This window comes from Syzygium oleosum, unplaced genomic scaffold (genome assembly GCF_021117445.2).
Source record: "Syzygium oleosum isolate NSW1041296 unplaced genomic scaffold, Sole_v2.1 Sole_v2.17, whole genome shotgun sequence".
NCBI lineage: Eukaryota > Viridiplantae > Streptophyta > Magnoliopsida > Myrtales > Myrtaceae > Syzygium > Syzygium oleosum.
In genome coordinates, this window is record NW_026607501.1 from 5727749 (window position 1) to 5749850 (window position 22102).

A 22102-nucleotide genomic window follows, 5' to 3' on the forward strand; every position below is an offset into this window, starting at 1 on the left:
TGATTAATGGCTGCATAAGACAGGTGCCTCTTTGCTGTTCAAATTGAGAATCTCTCGTCTTTGCGATGTCAATTTTGGAGATCCAACGTATGAAATTGGCTCGCCAATGCCAGCTTTGAGCCTGGAGAGCATCCATTGTTGTTCTCAATTAACTCTTTTCATTCAGTTATTGATGAGTTTTATTTGGTTTTTTTACATAACTTTGTGGACCATCTTTGCCAATACCCTGAATCTTTTTCTCATAGAATCACCAGCACACAGATACAACTTGCGACCGAGATGCAAATTGCTCATGAAGAATGTGACCTGAATCTGCATCCATGCAAGTTGCCCTCTCTATTCTATCAGCCAAACGTGTGAAACTGCCAAAAAGGATGTTCGCGAACGCTTCAACTCGAGGCCTTGTAGGCATGTGAGGCGAGTCTCGGTTTCGGGTGGACCAACAAAGGCTCGGCTCGCTGTAAGGTGAGCCCATAAGCTTCATCCATGTTAAGCTTCTCCGGCAAAACTCCGTTGGCCAACTCCCAGTCGAAAGCGTGGGCTAGCGTCGCGGTCATGAATTGGACCATCCTCAAGCCCAAGCTTATTCCTGCGCATATCCTGCGTCCGGCCCCGAATGGAATGACCTCAAAATCGTTACCCCTGACGTCGACATTGGGCTTCTCGCCGCCCGGCAAGAACCTCTCTGGCCGGAACACCAAGGGCTCGGCCCAAGTGTCGGGGTCGCGGGCTATGGCCCACACGTTGACTAGCAGCGTGGCACCTTTGGGGATGTGGTAGCCGTTGATCTCGCAGCTCTCGGCTGCGATCCTCGGGAGGGATAGAGGGGTGGACGGGTGGAGCCGGAAGGTTTCCTTGATCACTGCTTGGAGGTACGTCAGGCGAGGCAGGTCGAGCTCGGTTACGAGGCGGTCTCGCCCGACCACGGAGTCGATCTCTTCCTGGACTCGGGCCAGGATTTTGGGGTGCCGGATGAGCTCCGCGATGGCCCATTCCGTGGTGCTGGAGGAAGTATCGGTGCCAGCCGTGAACATGTTCTGCAACGCAACAACACACGATGAGACAACTTCACTACTTGGAGTTCCCAACTTCATAACAAAACATGAGTTACACCACTTGGTTACACCACACCACCACGTGATGTCCTTTCTTACCCACTTTAGTTAAAGCAATCTACCATGTTAAAGAAATCAAAATTAATGTTTTGCCCCTTCAATGTTCATAACAATTTGCCTACGTCCATACTTGTGCACGAGCAAAAGTTATCGGATCCGATTCGTATCAAACCGACATGTACATAAATCTCGTTTAGACCAATACGTGTTGAATGGGATACGCCTAATCTAACGATCTAGATATGTTATATGAGTACTATTTGAGAGAGAGAGAGAGAGAGAGAGTGAGATTTTACTAGAAGCAATGCTTTGATTTCGGTATCCGTGAGCTTCCCTCCTTCCTCATCGGCAACATCCTGCAGAGAGATCAAAGTACTCAACAAGTCATTGTGCTTGTTCCCGGGTTTGCCCATGTTGGCCTTGTGCTCCTCCAAGATGGCCATCAAGAAGGCATCGAAGCGCTTGTGCAGCTTCTTCATCTTGGCCGCGACCCCTTGGAGGTCGAGCCACTCGAGGGCCGGCACGAAGTCGCCGATGTTGAACACGCCCGCCAGCACCATCACCTCCACCACCATCGACTTGAACTCGTCCGCCTTCGGGTCGCCCCTGCCGCTCCCGTCCCCGAACACCCTCTTCCCCATCATCACCCGCCCCAGGGCATTCACCGTGCACACGTTGAGCAGTTGGGCCAGGTTCGCCGGGGCCGAACCCACACGTGCCAGCGCACTTGTGAGTATCGCGACCTCTTCCTATTACATTGAAATAAATAAGTATATAAATTGTAAGTTTGTGTGATGTTCATGCCAAAGAGAACTTGACATGGTCCAATTTTAAAGAGATGCCGTGGACAAGTTCAAAGTGCGACACATAAATTGCGTTAAATCCACTAAATTCGTGCCCTACGTGACGTGAAAAGAGTAATGATAGATGTAGACGTTGATAACCAAATTCGTCCCCTATTTATTGCTTGAAAATGGTCCCATTCATTGAACAAACCCTCAAAGTCAGTAACTTAATTTTTGGCCAAATCACAAAATTAACAACTTTCTTAATAGTTCTCGGTTTTAGTATAATAATTTTGAGTTCTTCTGAAAATTAAAAAAAAAACTAGAAAAGGGCCCTTTTAATGAAAATTCGACCGAATCTTCTAGGGCATAGATTTGATACGAGTTCAAAAGGTGGGGATCTATTTGGATAACCCAAAAGAGTTGGGGATAAAATTGAAAAAAAAGACAAAAGGTGAGGACTTCTGTTGCAATTTGGCCTTTATTTTCACATAAAGTTCTTTCGTGTGCTCTGGATCCTAGCTTTACTAAAAAGAGAGCGGGCATTTATTTAAGTTATGGGTCCCGCAGAAAGGACTAATTTTTAGTCATGACCCCAAGGAAAAAGTTACTTTATAATAATATTGAGATCGCATCAAATAATTTAGTACTCACATCTATGCTTAGGCATATAAACTGCTCACCTGCCGAACATGTCTATAATCATCTAGAGCCTTGCCGGAGAAGAGGTGGACGGAGCTAATCTTCCTCAGCATCCGCCATCTCGAGCCGTAGGGCGCGAACACCAGGTCCTGGTAGTTGTACGCGATGTGCTTCGCCCCGGAGTTGGGCGGCCGGCTCGAGAAGTTGGCGTCGTGGGTCTTCAGGAACTGGGCGGCCACGGAGGCCGACGCGGCCACCACCACGTCGACGAGCCCGAGCCGCAGGTGCATGAGCGGCCCGTAGGTCCGGGCCAGGGCGGCGATGGAGTGGTGGGGCACGGCGCCGAGGTGGGGCAGGTTCCCGACGAGGGGCCACGGCCTCGGGCCGGGGGGGAGCGGGCGGGCTGGCCGGCGGAGGTAGCCGAGGAGGGAGTAGAGGAAGATGGATATGGCTATGGTGGCCAGGATGAGAGAGAGGGGTGCCATGGCCTTTGAGAGAGAGAGAATGTGTGTGTGTGTTATGATTTAGGATGTGTGTGTCAAGAAGGGTTGGAAATTTTATAGTGGCGTATGTGTGGGTGAGAGTAGATTAGAGGAAGTAGATTAGAGTCCTGTCCATGGTTTTGTGCGTGATAGGTAGGTTAGTATTGGGCATTGGAATGTTAGGAGGCACATGCCTTGAATGGTCGTTGCGTCTCTCTCCCCCACTCTTATTCATCAGCCACGTGACAAACCCCATGAAATTTGAGGCCCTCTTGAACTTTACTCCAATCCATTTTGATTTATGACCCATGAGCAGCAAGCGAGTGATTAGATTACAAAAGGGATGACTGCTCTTCTGCAATTGAGTTTCGAAACTTGTCGTAAAGGTGCGACTGAGTCCCGAAATTTTAAAAATATGTAATCAAGTCCTAAAATTGATCAAGTTGGCGCAATTGAATCTTAAGACTTGTCAGCATTTTTCGTACGATTGAGTTGTAAAACTTTCGAAAAGTGCAATCGAGTCCTGAAACTTATCGCAAAAGTCCTCAAATTTATCAAGTTGGTGCAGTCAAGTCCTAAAACTTGTTAGCATTTTCCGTTGGTCAAGTTGAACGAAGCCAATGAAAGGACTCGATTGCACCAATTTAACATGTTTTAAGATTCGATCGCACTTTATGAAAGTTTTAGGGCTCAGTTACACTTCCGTGACAAGTTTTACGACTTGTTTTTTTGAAAGTCTAAGGACTCAATCGCAATTTTTTTTGACAAGTTTTACGGCTTCCAGTACGCTTATCCCATCAGAAAACTTAACCTTTCCTGACAATAGAAATCTTTCTGCCCCGTGGAATCTCTAATGCCATGTTGTGCGGTGTGGTATCACATGACATTGCAATCTCGGAGGAGGGGCGCTGATTTTGCAGATTCTATGGTCCCTTGCGAAGACACGAAATCCATACAAAATTCAATTCAAGTTTGGTAGGGCACGCGACATTGCTGTGTTGCTCTAACCCCATTTCCACCTAATCTTCTTCACAGTGACATTTGACAACCCCCTATTGACCTATCATCGTTCTTAAGGTTTCTCATGTGTGATGTTGGGAGAGTAGCATTAGGGTAGGAAGTGGCTTAACTTGTAACCCTTGTATGATCATGTGGGGGGAAAGTGTGGGAAGTGAAATGGAAGAGCATCTCAACCTTGTCGTTACTCAAAGGGTTAATATCACAAAAAATCTAAAATTAATATATCTGTGACAAATTTACCCTTCATTAGTTCCCGTTAAATTTTACCGTCAAATTGCTGAGTTTGATGACACGTGACAGTTGACGAGTGTATTGATTTAGGGTTTTACTTCTCAGTTTCATATGTTTATTGGTTTGTAATTTTTTGTGATATTAATCCAATTTAACGGAGGGTAAATTTATTACAAGTGTATCGGTTTGGGGTTTTTGGTGGTCAAAAAATTAGTTTGGGGTAAATTTGTCACATGCGTCCCAATTTGAGGTTTTTCGTGGTATTAACCCTTACTCAAAATAAGGTGAATTCGACTATAGAAAACATCTAGTACGTATTTCGAAGTGCTATATGAGTATAGCATATCCGATTTGTTTCCTCGGTTGAGAGGATCTCGACCCACGTGGGAGAATGTTGGGAATCGAGAGATACGGGCTGGACTCACACGGTGAAAAGCGCGGCGAAGCAACGCCACGGGAAAGTATAAGGTCCACGAATTGCGAGCCTCTTTTCATCTAAAGCGACCGGAGCGGTCTATCATCAGACAAAAGATCTTCTTTCTAAATACGTTCGAGCTAGACATGAAGACAAAGCACAAAAATTGAAAAAAGTTAAAAAAGAATAAAACTCCGCGTGCATTCGTCTATGTGGGTCAAACTCCCAACCCGTTTAAGCAAATTTAGACAAATTAATTGCACATGCTCACGTTCCATTTCTCTTAATATGGCACAAGATCATACACTTTTAGGCACATATTCTCTATGTCCTAACATACTTTTGTAGCTTTTACACATGAAAAATGAAGCTCTTAAATGTGCCGGTGGATAACACAGACTTGCTGATATGTGGGGTGCACATGTTGAAATTTTTTTTTTATATATATATACACCTTTGCATGTGAAATTCGATGTAAGATTTTCCATAAAAATAGCATATATTTCCGAATTAACTAAAAGTGCACGGACAAAAATTTCAAATAGAGAAAATGACACAAACAGTTCCTGAAGTTTAGCCAAATATGCAATTTGGTTCCTGAATTTTTTAATTTGTTCAATTTAGTCCCCGAACTTTAATCTAATATTTAATGTGGTCCCTGGACTGACCACATTGAATATTTTCATATAGTTCAGGGACTAAATTGAACATATACTAAAAGTTCAAGGATCATATTGAACATTAGGTTAAAGTTTAAGGACTATATTGAATAAAATTAAAAGTTCAGGAATCAAATTGCATATTAAGTTAAAGTTTAGAAATTATGTGTATCATTTTCTCTTTAAAATATTATTGGAGGTTCGTACAGTGGGGACGGGACATTAATTTTTCGACCCCACTAATTTAGCGGTCATTCAATTTACGACCCCCACTCAATTGCAATCATGCCCTTTTTGCTCGTTCACTTTTTCAATTTCTTAAAAATATTTTCGGGCCGTTAGACAAATCGGAATCCTCTGCTGAGGTAATCTTACATATGTATGACCGTACTTTTCCGTCTGATAGAGATTTGATATTTCTTTGCAACAATAAAGAACAAACAGAAGGACAACAATAAATATGAAAGAGAAAAAACATAGGATTGGAAAGTCCAATTTAAAGCCCAACAGAGTCCCACGTAACATTAATGCATGACACATCTTATATGATGTGACAACGTGGGTAGCATTATATATATAAATATATATGTATGGTTATGATATTATATTGCGATAACGACATAAATAGTTTATAGATTTTAGCTCAATATGTAATTTGGCTCCTAAACTTTATTCTAATATTTAATGTGGTTTCTGAACTCTAACTTAATGTTCAATGTAGTCCATGGACTTTTGGTACATGTTCAATTTAGTCCCGAACTATATGAAAATGTTCAATGTGGTCCCTGAACTTGAATTGATTGAAGGACTACATTAAACATTTTAGTTCAAAGACTAAATTGAACATGTACCAAAAATCCAGGGACCACATCGAACAAATTAAAAGTTCAGAGACCGTATTGAACATCAGGTTAAAGTTCGGGGACTAAATTGAACAAATTTAAAAGTTCAGGAACCAAATTGCACATTGGACCAAAGTTTAGGGATTGTTTGCTTCATTTTTCCTATTATATTTTCGCTTTAATATCCCGTTTATTTCGAAAAAATAAATAATTAGAAAAATATTTCCTTGAAAATAATTATTTGAAATAATTAGTCAATGAAAAATATTTTCATCATTCACTAAAATACTTAGACATAAATTACCGATGATAATGAAAACATTTTCTGATGACTAATTATTTCAAGCGAAATAAACAATTATTTATATAAAAAATATTTTTTAAATCATTTATTTTTTGCAAAATACATAAAACCTAAAACCTAAATAGACTTATGAGACATTGAAAGATTGGCAAAACCCACCATCCACCTAATAAAAAGAAATTTTAGGCAAATTTAAGACTATTTAAATTTTCAATATTACACTAAACAAAATTTTAGGCAAATTTAAACGCTATTTAAATTTTCAAAAATTACACTAATCATAATTTTCAGCTGCCCTAAGCTATATAATGATAATATTATAAAGACTACCCAACTTATAAAATAATTTACCAATGGTACTAGGGGTGATCGGTTCCCGGTCCGGTCCGGTTCCCAATTTTGGGAACCGTGGACCGGACCGGTTGGTTCTAGGACCGGGAACCGGACTGGACCGCCGGTCCGGTCCAATGGAACCGGTCACTTAGAGTTTAGTTTTTTTTTTTGGGTTAAACATTTAAGGTTTGGTTCACATTTTACTAATTTTTGTCAATGAATTTATGTCAATGAAGTTCACTTACGGTTTAATTCACATTTTACTAATTTTTATCAATGATTTTATGATAACAAAGTTCACTTAGAGTTTAGTTCACATTTTATTAATTTTTTTAAAGAAAAAAATAACAAAAATATATATTAAATAGTCGGTCCGGTCCGGTCCGGTTCCCCCCTTAGAACTGGGAACCGGACCGCCCGGAAACCGGTTCCGCTTTTAGGAACCGGGAACCGGACCGATAGTCCCGAGAACTGGACCAAACGCATCGGTCCGGTCCGGTCTGGTCTGGTCTGGTCCCGGTTTGGGCGGTCCAAGTTGCTCACCCCTAAATGGTACCACACATAGGAAGATAAAACAGTACCAAAAGCATAGGTTGATTTTGACAACATCAAAAGGGCAGAAAAATTCGGCAACACTTTGGCTGAATCTCCAATCACGGATTCAGGTCATCCATTTCTTCATCAGCGTCGATTTCCTCGATCTTGATCTTGTTTACCGGCATGCGAGCCGTGTCATTTTTGGGCCCGTTCGGTACCTGAATGAGTATCTCCGACTTCTGCCCGGTTTCTGGATTGAAAAGTCCTCCATTCTTCTCCACTTGGTACGCCAAGCCGTCAGCGTGTGGCGCGGCGTCTATGTAGACGGTCGAGTTCTCGTCGAGCTCCTCCCTTATGAGCATCCTTGACAGCTCGGTCACGACTCGCTTCTCCAGCCACCTCCTGATAGGTCTAGTACCATAAGCCTGAAAAAAAAGACAAACTGCACACATAAGCATTTCAGATTGAGCACTTGATTGCAAGACAAAACGAACATGTCCAAGACCAAGTGTCTTGATTTATGTACTGAGTGGATCGAAGCTTTCGGCTAAGACGTAGTCCAAAGCTGTGTCGGTCGCTGCCAAAGCGATGCCTCTCTCGGCAAGCCGACCAGCCACTTCTTTCATCTGCAACCTGGCAACTTTCCTCAGTTGATCGCGTGACAGTGGATTGAACACAACGATCTCATCGAGCCGGTTAAGCAACTCTGGCCTGAAATGCTTCCTCACCTGCCAAAGGAGAACACAGCATAATTTCTACTATCTGATCCTGAATCCTAGTAGTTGAACTGCGTATGTGAGAGTCACATCACTCACCTCTTGCATGACTTGATCGCGAGCAACTTCGATCGAGCACTTGCCTGTAAGTGCCAACAGGAGGTGCTCTGCCCCGAGGTTTGAGGTCATGATGATTACGGTATTTCGAAAGTTGACCGTGCGGCCCCGGCCATCAGTAAGTCTTCCATCGTCCAAAACTTGAAGAAGGGTGTTGTAGATAGATACACAAGCTTTCTCAACCTCGTCGAATAGCACAATGCTGTAAGGTCTCCGCCTCACGGCCTCGGTTAGTTGCCCACCCTCCTCATGTCCGACATATCTGCAAACGCATTATATGATGTTTTGGTAATGCCGTCTAGTCATCTAATGATTAATTTCATTGATGGAGGCGTGGCGTTTGAAACTTATTAACATGCTTACCCGGGAGGCGCACCAATCAGACGTGCGACCGAATGTTTCTCCATGTACTCGGACATGTCGATTCTTACAATTTGGTTTTCATCATCAAAGAGCTGCTCGGAGAGAGCCTTTGCGAGCTCTGTCTTGCCGACTCCAGATGGACCCAGGAATAGGAATGATCCAGTTGGTTGCTGTGGTCTTCCTAACCCGGCTCTCGACCTCAACATAGCATCGGCAACAGCATCGACCGCTTGATTTTGTCCGACAACTCTCTGATGCAATCTCTCTGCGAGCCTGACCAACCTCTCTTTCTCGTTCTGGCTGAGCCTTGTAACAGGTATGCCTGTCCAGCGGCTCACTACCTCTGCTATATGCTCTGGCCCGACGGTCTCGGTCAAAATCAAGTTCCCTTCGGCATTTCCTTCGAGCTCCGCAATAGCATTTTCCACTTCCGGGATCGCCCCATACCACAAATCAGCAGCTCTAGCCAAGTCATATCCTCTTTCGGCCTCTTGGGCAGCAAAGAGGAGCTCCTCTCTTTTGCTTGAGCTGCCGAATCTCGTCGATTCTTTGTTTTTCCTTTTTGTACTTCATTATCAGAGGCTGAAACTTGTCTCTCAAGTCATCGTGCTCCTTATGAACCTAGCATCAAATTAATGCCGAACAGTACAAGGAATTGTCGAGACAAATTTTAGCCAGGCATTTGCGCACATCATATCATATTTCTTACCTCCACTAATCGAGCTTTGCTTGCCTTATCCTTTTCTTTCTCGAGAGCATGTATCTCGATTTCCAATTGCACTCTCTTCCTTTCAAGGTTGTCAATTTCCTCCGGCTGGCTATCCGGCTGGACTCGCACATTCGCACAGGCCTCGTCGACCAGATCTATGGCCTTGTCGGGCAGACGACGACCTAACACGAATGAAAAAAGTTAAAGTCACAGCCACATAATCACCTTAAATTAAGCAACAAGAATACGAGAATTTTGTCACGTTGCAGAAAAAGTGGGAAAACAGTCATATTGCCACCATACCAGTTATGTATCTGCTCGACAATTGTGCAGCGACCACAAGTGCTCGGTCTTGAATCCGAACACCATGATGCCCTTCATACTTCTCTTTCAGCCCTCGCAGAATGCTAATTGTGTCAGCAACGCTCGGCTCCGCCACATAAACCTGTTGGAACCTCCTCTCAAAGGCCGCGTCTTTCTCGACATACTTCCTGTACTCATCGAGGGTTGTGGCGCCGATGCACCTGAGCTGACCCCTAGCGAGCATGGGCTTAAACAGATTTGCAGCATCCATGGACGACCCTTTGATTTGCCCGGCACCGAGAACAAGGTGAATTTCATCAATGAACAAAGTCACTTTCCCTTGGTTCTCTTCCACTTCCTTCAAAACTGCCTTGACACGCTCCTCGAAGTCCCCTCTATACTTCGTGTCCGCGACCAGAGCGCCCATGTTCAATGCCACGACTTTCACGTCAGCTAAGTTGCTTGGCACATCGCCTTTCACTATCCTCTGAGCCAAGCCTTCTACCACGGCAGTTTTACCCACTCCGGCTTCTCCAATAAGAACTGGGTTGTTTTTAGTCCTCCTTGAGAGGATTCTCACAACCCTCCCAATCTCCTCGTCGCGACCGATGACAGGGTCCAACTTACCAGCCTCCTCGACCAGGTCTCTTCCGTAAGTCTTCAATGCCTGGAAATTGGTGTCTCCCGAGGCACTTTCCACTCTCCTCCCTTCTTTACCGTGCAGCTTCTCGACCTCGGACTTCACTCTTGCCGGATCAACCCCGGCTTCTTTAAGCAGCTCCCTGATTTGGGAGTCCTCGAGGAGGCCTAAGACGAGCTGATTGACGGCCAGATGAGAGTCCCCCTGCGCCTTCTGAGTGGCCTGAGCCTGCCTTATCGTCTTAATCAAACTTAAACTCGCGGCAACTTTGTCTGGCGGCGGGCTCCGCGAGGGAAGCGTCCTCAGGGCTTGCTTCAGGACCCTCTCTGCCGCTTTCGCGGCATTTTCGCCGCCGACGCTGGTGATCGCCTGATTGAAGATCCCGGTTGAGTCCGAGATCAAGGCGACGGCGAGATGGAGAGGAGTGAACTGCGGATGGCCGGCGCTCGCCGCCAGGTTGCTAGCACTGACTAGCGCCTCGTTTGTCTTGTGGGCGAACTTCTCAGGAGTCATTATGATGCCTCCCAGAGACTTAAAAACAGCAATGCCAATGTCAGATGGCCAGAGAAAAACATATAATCATCCACTGACTGACTGAAGATCAAAGACTAGTGAATCATGAACCCCCCCCACCAAACGAGTAACAACCGTAGACAGTGATCACAACAAGTGACAACCCAATATTACTCTAACCCTCAAACCACTGGATTTGCAGCGAAACTTAAAGAAAATTCTTTCAGCAAAAGATGGAAAAATCATTCCTTGCAATCGACAACAAGCACAGTCACACACACACACACACACACACACAATTGGCATAAGCAACGAAGCAGGCAGACAGACAGACGTGAAGAGCACAAGATGAAGCTTTCATCAGTCAGCATGCATTACCTCACGAAATCTGTGTCGAGAAGGCTCAAATTTGATCTGGGGTTCGCCTGAATTCCGCTTCTTGATGCTTGGCTTCCTCGAGTGTGATGGAAGCGCGAAAAGGTGGCGGTGCTTCGGTGAAGGAAGAGCGAGAGCGAGAGACGACTAAGGGCGCGTTTGGTAACGTTTCTGTTTCTGGAAATAATTTCTTTTTAGAAATAGTTTTTTCTATTTCTATTTCTTGGATGAGTTTTTGAGCAAAAGAATGTGTTTGGTAACTGCACAAAATTTCTATTCCTGGAATAGAAAAAGAACAGAAATGCGTTTGGTACAACCAAAAAAATTTCTATTCCCAATTTTTTGCATTCAAATCTATATCTTTTATTTAACTATAAGTACAAATTATAAGTGAAAAAAAATCAATAAGCATGGTTTATTGGTTTGTCTAATCCTTTTTAGGGGTTTAAAACCCCTTTTAATCCCTAAACTAAGGAATCTTCAAAAATACCACTTGGACACCTAAAAAAATTTACATTTCACTCAAAGTGGGTGGCCACAGGTATTCTAAGCCATTTTCTGAATTTTATTTTTATTTTTTTGGGGTAAAATTTATTAAATTTTTTTACTTTCCCTAAATCTGTTTCTTTTTATTTTCCAGAAACTTTTTTACGATTTTTTTTTAATTTTTTCAATTTCGGAATTTTGCAAATTTTTATGGGTTTTCTGAGTTTTTCTTATTTTTATGGATTTGAGAATTTTTATGATTTTTATGAATTTTTGGAATTTTTTAATTTTCTAATTTTTTTAGGGATTTTTCTGAAATTTTTCTAATTTTTATGAATTTTCGGAATTTTTTAATTTATTCTAAGCCATTTTGTGATTTTGTGATTTTTTATTTTTTTTTGGGGAAAAGTTTATTAAAATTTTTTGCTTTCCCAAAATCTATCTCTTTTTATTTTCTAGAAAATTTTTATGGATTTTTTTTAATTTTTTCAGTTTCAGAATTTTGCAAATTTTTATGGGTTTTCTGAGTTTTCCTGATTTTTATGGATTTTCTGAGAATTTTTCTGATTTTTATGAATTTTTGGAATTTTTTAATTTTTTTATGAATTTTTTTTTATTATTCCCGCCGGGAATGGACCGGACCGGTGCTTTGAGACGGTCTACAGACGACGGAGGATGGAGGAGGAGCTGAGGCCGCGGCTAGAGGATCGGACCTTTCTATTTCTTTTTTTGTTTCTGGGAACAAAGAAGTAGAAAAAATCTACTTCTTATTTCTGTTCCAAATCTATTTCTTGGCCATTTTTCTATTCCAGGAAATAGAAAAATAAAATGCGTTACCAAACAGATTTCTATTCTTTTTTTGTTCTAGGGAACAGAAAAACAGAAAAATAGATAAGTAGAAACGTTACTAAACGCGCCGTAAGCGTAGAAACTTTTAGAAACACGTTGCCCTTTGCCGACGCGTGTCATTGCCACGTAGGACTGCTCACGGGGACTCGACGGCGGAGTGGGCCCACCCTTGTTAGTGGGCCTGGACAAGCTAAGTGGGCCGTGGGGCCCGACCCGTTCATAAAATTCCTAATCCTAACCATATGACCAAGAAAACGAGGAGGAAAACAGAAGGCGAGACGATCCACATCGACAAGAAAGGGCGGTGTGTCTATCTTAGGTAGACCTATCAAATGGGTGGGTCGGATCGGGTTTGGGTCGGGTCATAAATGGTCCGACCCAAATTGACCCATTAACCCGTTTATGACTCATTTATGCGCAATGCAATTTTCTTGACCCATACCTGACCTGACCCGACCCATACCCAACCCATACCCGATTAGACCTGTATTGCTAAAACACTTCCATATTTAATTAAATATAGGAAAATTCATACCCAAGCTGAAATGAGAGCGCGGAATGAGTGAGTGCAAGATTGAGTGAGGGCGAGAGAAATGCGTTAAGTTTAAATCAGTTGTAAATTCATTTGCGACCCATTTACAACCCATTTAACACCAATATAAGACTTCTACCCATTTATGACCCATTTACTGAATATAACTAACCCATTTATGACCCATTTACTAATATATGGGTTAAGAAATGGGTTTATGACCCATTTTGACAGGTCTAATCTTAGGGATAATGACCCAAATAATCCCTGAACTTTAGCTGAATATGTAATGTAGTCCCTAGACTTTTAATTTATTTTGCGTAGTCTCCGAACTTTAGCCTAATGTTTAATGTGGTCCCTAAACTTTTAATTTGTTTAATGTGATCGCTGAACTTTTGGTACATGTTCAATTTCATCCCCGAACTATATGAAAATGTTGAATATAGTCCATGCTATTAAATTAATGGATGAACTACATTAAACATTTTCATACAGTTCAAGACTAAATTGAACATGTACCAAAAGTTTATGGATGATATTGAACAAATTAAAAGTTTAAGGACTACATTGCGCATTTGATTAAAGTTCAGGGACAACATTGAAACAAATTAAAAGTTTCAGGGACCATTTTGTAAATTAGATGAAAGTTTAGGGACTCTTTGCGTCATTTTTCCTTTATCTTATCATCTAGATCAATTCTAGAAGCTTAGAGACTGATGGATCATGTCGCGTTGTCGCCCGGCGGACCTCGTGGGCCGACAGGCGGCAACGTTGCCGCCGACTTGTAAATGCATGGAATGCGTGTCGAGCCCGACCTGCTTAGGTCTTAGGCTCGAATGAATCGACCGGATCGAGCTGAGCTCCTATATTCTCACGGTAAAATAGTTTAGCTTCCCAAAGTGAGATATGCCTCGACCGTTCAGACTCGTAAAGAAAGCCATCTGCTCGAATTTGACCCGCCTAAAGCATAGTCTGTTTGGACTTGTCGCTCGTATCGCTTGGCTCGGGATCGGATATATTTTGACCAAAGGGTTTTTTGCGCTTGAAAAGAGAGAATTGTCTGTTGGGACCAGCGGCATATATACACCATAGGTAAGATAAAAGATTGGGACCAACTTTGGTGATTCTTTGTTGAGATGAATCACGAGACGAAAATCATAAGACTTTATTTGACATTGTCACATCTCCGATATTGAATAATAAAAATCTCAAACCGATACACATGTGTCATATTTACCTCATGAGAGGTGCAACGAGCTGTAAAAATGTGTCAGTCTCTCGTCTATCAATTGATCACAGACCCATTAAGCATGTGCAATGTTATGTACGAAATCGAGAGACATCCTTTATAATGAACTGGAAAAAGTATCTTTAAAAAGACGATGATATGAATTTCATATCTTCAAAGATTAAGAAAACAATAATTTGATGTATTCTCTAAGAATATCACTACTATTCCATCTGTTCTTAATCTTCCTTTTTCCTTCTTTTCCCTTGACAAAAGTTTCTCACCATTTCCGTCACAAAAGAAAGGACATTGAAGAAACTTCTCACTGGTGTCTAACTTGGGCTGTTAGCCTTGCACAGAACTTCATCTTCCTTCGCCTCAGCCATTCGAGCATGTATTCATGTCGCTGTAGCTTGACACGACGGAGAATTGAATCAAACTCCCTTCATGTGGACTCATCAGGCTCACGGGTCGTTCCTTAACAGGTGTTGATAGCACGTTGGCATGGGGTGTGGATCTTCCAGCAGTCCAGCTCGTCTTGTCATAACCAAGGTATGCAGAGATATCAGGTGTATGAAATCGGCACGCCGGTGCAACTTGAGCCTGGAAAGCCTCCATTCCTGTTCCCAGTTACTCTTTTCCTTTAGTTACAGATGAGTTTTGATGTTAGATATGCAGCTCGCAACTCGGATGGAAAAATGTAACCTGAATCTGCACGCGTATTCACCTCGTTATCCGTAGCTTCCACTCTTTTAACTGTCAAATTACAAGTAGATACGGTCGATGTTCGCGCGGATCGCGCCCACATTATCTGTCGACCAAAAACTGCTTAAATGATGTTCACTAGGTCTTCAACTCAATGCCTTGTGGACATGTGAGGCGAGTCTCGGTTTCGGGTGGACTAACAAACGCTCGGCTCGTTGTATGGTGGGCCTGTAAGCTTCATCCATGTTAAGCTTCTCCGGCGAAACCCCGTCGGCCAACTCCCGGTCGAAAGCGTGGGCCAACGTCGCGGTCATGAACTGGACCATCCTCAAGCCCAAGCTCATTCCCACGCATATCCTGTGCCCGGCCCCGAATGGAACGACATCGAAATGGTTACCCTTGACATCGGCATCGGGCTTCTTGCCGCCTCGCAAGAACTTCTCCGGCCGGAACACTAAGGGCTCGGCCCAAGCGTCGGGGTCGCGGGCTATGGCCCACACGTTGACTAGCAGCGTGGCTCCTTTGGGGATGAGGTAGCCGTTGATCTCGCAGCTCTCGGCCGCGATTCGTGCGAGGGATAGAGGGGTGGAAGGGTGGAGCCGGAAGGCTTCCTTGACCATGGCTTGGAGGTACGTCAGGCGGGGCAGGTCGAGCTCGGTCACGAGGCGGTCTCATCCCACCACGGAGTCGATTTCTTCCTGGACTCGGGCCAGGATTCTGGGTTGCCGGATGAGCTTGGCGATGGCCCATTCCGTAGTGTAGTGCTAGAGGAAGTGTCGGTGCCCGCCGCGAACATGTTCTACAAAACAACACACGATGAAACAAGTTCAAAATTGGTTTGAACTTGCCCCTTAGGTTTTAATACCAATTTGCCTACGTCCATACTTGTGCATGAGCAAAATCATCGAATCTGATTCGTCCAATCGTATGCGTATTAAGTGAGATACACCTAATCTAATGATCTAGTTATGTTATAGAAGTACTCTTTTAGCGAGAGAGAGAGATTGTACTTGAAGCAATGCTTTGATTTCGGTATCCGTGAGATTCCGTCCTTCCTTATCGGCAATATCCTGCAAAGAGATCAAAGTACTCAAGAAGTCATTGTGCTTATTCCCACATTGCCCATGTTGGCCTTGTGCTCCTCCACGATGGCCGTCAAGAAAGCGTTGAAGCGCCGGTGCAGCATCTTCATCTTGGCCGCGACCCGTTGGAGGTCGAGCCACTCGAGGGCCGGCACGAAGTCGCGGATGTTGAACACGCCCGCCAGCATCATTGCCTCCACCACCATCGACTTGAACTCGTCCGCCTTTGGGTCGGCCCCGCCCTTACTGTCCCTGAATACCCTCTTCCCCAGCATCACCCGCCCCAGCGCGTTCGCCGTGCACACATTGAGCAGTTGGGATAGGTTCGCCGAGGCCGAGCCCACATGTGCCAGCGCACGCGTGAGTATCCCAACCTCTTCCTGTTACATTGAAATAAATAAGTAAAATAAACAGCGAGTCCTTCCTTCACGAGATGAAATTGCAACGCAGAATTTGTATAACGTCCATTGAATAAGACCCTACGTGATGCGGAAAGAACAATCATAGAGATGTAGAGGTTGATTACAGAATTGGTCTATGACGATCCTTATCAATTGCTTGAAAATGATCCATTCATTGAACAAACACGGAGAGTTATTCATTTTATTTTTGGCCAAATTACAAAATAAATCCCAAACTTTTCAGTAGTTTTTAATTTTATCCCGATCGACCTTTCAGATCTGTTTTAATTCTACCTAAAACCCTTTAGCATCTATTCCTAAGAGGGAATAATTCATTGAACAACCACTTAAAATACCCTTTAGCATCTATTCCTAAGAGGGAATAATTCATTGAACAACCACTTAAAATACCATGTATGGTAAATTCTCTATGCATACATTTATATAAATTTGAATTCATATCGGAATTCAAGCACAATTACCCGTGTGTATACATGTCCATGTATATTTACGTACTCGCGTCTATATGTATGCATATACGTAGATGAACTGGATCGGAGCTCACTAAACGGCTCACCTGGCGTACATGTCTATGATCGTCAAGAGCCTTGCTGGAGAAGAGGTGGACGGAGCTTATCTTCCTTAGCATCTGCCACCTCGGGCCGTATGGCGCGGACACCATGTCCTGGTAGTTGTACCCGAGGTGCTTCGATGCAGAGTGAGGCGGCCGGCTCAAGAAGTTGGCATCATGGGTCTTCAGGAACTGGGCTGCCACGGAGCCCGATGCGGTCACTACCACGTCAACAAGCCCGAGCCGCAGGTGCAGGAGCGGCCCGTAGGCCTGGGCTAGGGCCGCCATGGAGTGGTGGTGACATGGGGTCGAGATGGGGTAGGTTCCCGATGAGGGGCCATGGCTTTGGGCCGGGCGGGAGTGCGCGGGCAGGCCGGGCGAGGTTGCTGAGGAGGGAGTGGAGGAAGATGAATATGGCTATTGTGGCTAGAATGAAAGAGAGAGGCGTCATGGCCTTAGAAGAGAGAGTGTTATTATTTGGATTAGTGTTGCTAATTAGATGTGTGTTCAAAGGATTGGAGAATTATTGGGGTGGGTTAGCTACAATAGAAATGAGGAGAGAGTAGGTTTGAGGCTTGTGTATGTGTGTTATAAGTGAAGTGGTTGTGTGAACAAAGTGTTAGGTAATGTTACTATCGGATAGAGAGCATACGCTTTGAATGGTTGTTGCATCTCTCTCGCTCTATATATCACCATTTGCCAAAGCCCACAGCTTGCCTTTCAGCCATTTTTGTCTTTGTTGTTTTCTATACAAACAAAGGTCTTGACGATTCAAAAAAGCCACCCGTTGTAATTTCCCAAGATTAAATTTTTTTTGAAGTTTTCATTTTGACAAGAAGGTACTTCGCAGAGAATTTGCTTTGATATAGGGAAAGTCATAGTCATTGTGTAGTCCTCATGAGAACATCTAACTTGAAAGTTTAAACCAGTGAGGCGAGATCACATGCACTAACGTGAATAACACATGGAATTTGAGAAATGGGGGGTCGCACGCGACAAAATAAACTGAGACATAACCCGGCTCTAGTACCATATTAGAATGTTCAATCCAAAAACTTAAGCTGATAGATAGTGGGAGATCACATGCATACAAATAACTTATAAACTTCGTAGACAAATGGTTTCCCAATGTCACCGTTTATCTTGGGCTTTCTTTCTTGATCACAAGTTGAACACCCCTTTGTCTCTTCCATATACATATAATTGCTTAAGTGACCCACGTTGAATTGGTCAAAATAAAGTTTCCTGTGCTAATGCGTTACCCATGAAATCCGGTTTCAAATGAATCCTGTTTCCCTCACTCATCAATATGCAGCACATTCTAGGTCCTTTTCAAAACAAAATGCAACACTAACTCTCCAGATTCGGCTAATCTATATTGTATAAAGTGAAGAGGACCTCCTGCTTTTAAGGGATCACTATCCTTATCTTTCTTCTCCAAAAAATCTGTCTATTAAGGGGATAATTGTAAAAAAAAGTCCTAAACTTATTGTACGACGGTCACTTCAATTCTAAACCTTTAAAAGATTTAACAATTTAGTCTTAAACCTTTCAATTGTGGCAATTTCGTCCTAAATCTATTGAAAACTTGCCAATTTAGTCCTAAATTAATTATTTGGATAATTGGCCAAAAGCACTACATCGGCAAATCGTCAGAAGATTTAGGACTAAATTGGTACAATTGAAAAGTTTTTGTCTAAATTGGCAAATCGTCAAAAATTTTAGGACTAAATTGATACATTTGAAAGGTTTAGGACTAAATTGGTCACTGTACAAAAGGTTTAGGACTTTTTAGATAATTTTCTCGTCTGTTCATTATTTTATAAATATTCTATCAATAGACAAACTCGTAAATTAATAATTTTCTTTCATTTCTCGTGGATTTCAATCTTCAAATGGCGAACATTTTTTTTTTATCTTACAAACGGCATTGCCAAAAAAAAAAAGGTTTAAATCTTAAAATATTTTTCTCTTTCCATATATGGGTACAATTTCTTCATATTTTATAAAAAGAATTTGAGGGAGGATATTGTCGCACCCTCTTTCATAGATGGATCCCTATCCCTTCGTGCACTTCACGATGGGGAACCTTGCGCTAAAGATTTCCGTCGCTATCAAGCCCGCCTGGTGGTTTTTGGATTGAAATCCATTACAATCCACAGCATTCACCTTGGTATCATATAAATCCAGAATGATCACGTAAACGTGATTCTTGCTCAATTCAAAAATGTTTCTGAATTAGATCCAAAGTGATGTCCTCTAACTTTTGCATCAGCCTTTTCCCATAATGTTTCCAACTTGGAGGCAATTTTGCAATGCTCCAATTTCAAAGGGTTCTAGAATGTCAATTTTGAGGGCACGAATTTTGTTGAGAAGCACTTGCAATTCATAGACTTGCTCCAACAAAGGTTTAGTATCAATAAACTTAAAACGAAAATACTTTGCGATTAAAATATTTATTTGCACTTTGCTCCTCTACCTTGTACTTGAATTCGAGTGCATTCTATATGTCTCTAGCAGATTTCATCTCAGTGAATAAATCATACAATCGATGGGATAGTGTGTTCAAGATATGCCCCCGACAGAGCTATTCGTCCTCTTCATGTTTCTTCCTCTCCTTGTTGACCCCTTCAACAGCTTTTGCACTTGGCTATCCTCCTTCGGTGGTAGCTTTGGATCCTCTGTAGACATCAAATTGGGATCCAGAATGTAGAAAATCTTCAAGGCAGAGAGAAGAAAAAAACGAAAGTAGAATTTAGACAATCTTGCCTTGCATTTGATTTGCTTCTCGTCTCGTGAGCAATTGAGCTTTTTTGAGTGTCGAGCAAGGGTCAATGGTACTGGTCTGTTGAAAAGGCTTTTTGACATCATCTGATGACATAGACGATTAATGAATACCTTTCAGTTTTTCTAATCCAAGTTGAGGGGAACCTTTCATTATTCATATGCTGACAGACAGAAAGACCAACTCAGATGATGCACGAACTTGTCCATTCCCAACACAACTTTGGTCCAGTGATAGCTCATATATAGTTTTCTGTTGGACCAATATAGAACAACATTACTGTCTCGCACACCCGCCCACACTTACCCACACACACACGCAGGGCAGTCATCTATCGGCGGTGCCGGAAAGTATGGAAAGGCGGCCACACGTTCTAGCGATAGCCTTCCCAGCACAAGGCCACGTGGGGCCTCTCATGAAGCTGTCGAGCCAAGTCGCTCGTCGCGGGATCAGGGTGACGTTCGTAAACACGAAGTCTGTTCATACTCGAATGCTCGAAGCATCGGAGGACAATGATCATCGTCAGGATGGGATTGAGATAGCAACCATTCCGGACGGGATGGAAGAGATTAAGGACATGAGGGACATAGAGAAAGTTGCTGAGATGAGGGTGAAGGTCATGTCCCGTCATTTCGAGGAGCTGTTGACGAAGATGAATTCGTCTCCGGATGAAAAGGTTACCTGTGTCATAGCCGATGGGACTATCGGATGGGCTTTCGAGGTTGCCGAGAAAATGGGGATCAAGAGGGCCATGTTTTGGCCTACTGTTGTACCAGGCCTGGTCTTATCGCTCTTCGTCCCACGTCTCGTTGAGGCCGGCGTAATCGACAACTGTGGTATGTATCTTTCGACTTGTTTTAGCTTTGAAAAGGATAGCACAAGGAGTCTCTTTGAGCATGTGATTTTCCAATGTTGTGCTTTCACCACCTGTTTTAAGTATATATAAGCACACATTTGGGACAGTCAAAATCGAAACAACCTTAGAAAAGGCAAACTATCACCTGTCACACAGGCAAAGTTGAAAGCATAATTAGAGGAAGATAAAGTGAAAATGAAATCCTCACCAGATTTCTCTGTAGGATCTGCTTCTTCGGACACTGTGATCCAGTTCTCGCCGAAACTTCCTGCCGTGAAGACCATGGATTTCCTGTGGCGCTGTCCAGGTGACCAAAGAAGGCAGGAGATCATGTTCAGACATGCTATGACCGTGAACAAGACTGCCCGAATCTCGAACTGGCTCCTCTGCAACTCTTTCTATGAGCTCGATCACGCCGCTTGCGGATTGATCCCCGAACTACTACCTGTTGGCCCATTAAGTTCTACGGATTGCCTCGGAAACTTTTGGGCTGAGGACCTCACTTGCCTGAACTGGCTTGACCTGCAACCTCGCAAGTCAGTCATATATGTAGCCTTTGGAAGTCTAGCGGCTTTCAGCCAAAACCAATTCGAAGAACTAGCCCTGGGACTCGAGCTCTCAGGGCATCCATTCTTGTGGGTAGTGAGGTCAGGCTTGACTAACGTGGAAGAGATCAAGTACCCAGATGGGTTCTTGGAGAGGGTATCGGATAGAGGAAAAATAGTGTCATGGGTACCGCAAGAAAAGGTCCTTGCTCATCCCTCGGTTTCTTGTTTCGTGACGCACTGCGGTTGGAACTCGACCATGGAGGGCATAAGTAACGGCGTACCCTTCCTTTGTTGGCCCTGCTTTGCAGATCAGTTCTATAACAGGAGTTACATATGCGACACTTTGAAGGTGGGTTTAGACCTGAAGGCAGAGGAGGCAGAGATCGTCTCCAGGCACAAAATACAAGCACAACTAGAACAGCTACTCTCTGATTTGCAGATAAACGAAAACGCAGAGAGGCTCAGAGGAATGGCCAAAAGGAGTGTTTCTGAAGGGGGATCGTCCTCTACAAACATCCAGCATTTTGTTGAACAGCTGAAATGTTGTTCAGAAGCTGTCTATCACTGTGTATAAATAGCGCAAGTGTCAAAAGTGATCAATTTCATGGGATTAGTAATATGAAATGGGCCTCACACCAGTAATCTCTCGTGGTGGTAAATGACAGTACTGAAAAAATGAGCGTATTAACATGCATTTTCTGAACCAATTTGGTCCTAAGAGCGAAGGAAAATAAGTCCCGTTTGGATGCCTAAGCCGCAATATAGCAGACATAGTATGCATACACTTTTGAAATCATTCGGTTAGTCAGCAAAAGTCGTACTTGAACTCTGAAAATTACTCGGTCCCCCATTGCACGAGTTCAATAAAAAAATCTGTCGTTTGTGATAACAACTAGGAGCAGATGTATTCTCTTTAAATCGCAGAAAGGAAGAGGTAAACCACAGTTATATATTCTCC

The 22102-nt window shown here is 43.2% G+C and overlaps 3 protein-coding genes and 1 pseudogene across 3 annotated transcripts; 1 reads left to right on the forward strand and 3 right to left on the reverse strand.

Moving 5' to 3' along the window:
• Window positions 1–135: 135 nt before the first annotated feature.
• LOC115691630 (flavonoid 3'-monooxygenase-like) lies at window positions 136–3082 on the reverse strand. The gene is made up of 3 exons (XM_030618333.2): window positions 2584–3082; window positions 1412–1864; window positions 136–1037 (listed from the first exon to the last, which is right to left on the reverse strand). The coding sequence occupies exons 1-3, from the start codon at window positions 3025–3027 to the stop codon at window positions 390–392; spliced, it is 1545 nt and encodes a 514-aa protein (XP_030474193.1). The 5' UTR covers window positions 3028–3082; the 3' UTR covers window positions 136–389.
• A 4374-nt stretch (window positions 3083–7456) lies between these two features.
• Window positions 7457–10726, reverse strand: LOC115691637 (chaperone protein ClpB1). Its single transcript, XM_030618338.2, is given in 7 exon segments — window positions 7457–7807; window positions 7892–8093; window positions 8181–8460; window positions 8562–9083; window positions 9085–9182; window positions 9271–9452; window positions 9574–10726. Coding segments are annotated over 7 exon segments (2763 nt in total). The 3' UTR covers window positions 7457–7481.
• A 4299-nt stretch (window positions 10727–15025) lies between these two features.
• On the reverse strand, window positions 15026–17528 carry LOC115691631 (flavonoid 3'-monooxygenase-like; annotated as a pseudogene).
• Window positions 17529–19783: 2255 nt separating this feature from the next.
• LOC115691634 (UDP-glycosyltransferase 83A1-like) lies at window positions 19784–21766 on the forward strand. The gene is made up of 2 exons (XM_030618335.2): window positions 19784–20576; window positions 20820–21766. Exons 1-2 carry the CDS (start codon window positions 19901–19903, stop codon window positions 21716–21718), a joined length of 1575 nt encoding a protein of 524 aa, XP_030474195.2. The 5' UTR covers window positions 19784–19900; the 3' UTR covers window positions 21719–21766.
• Window positions 21767–22102: the final 336 nt, after the last annotated feature.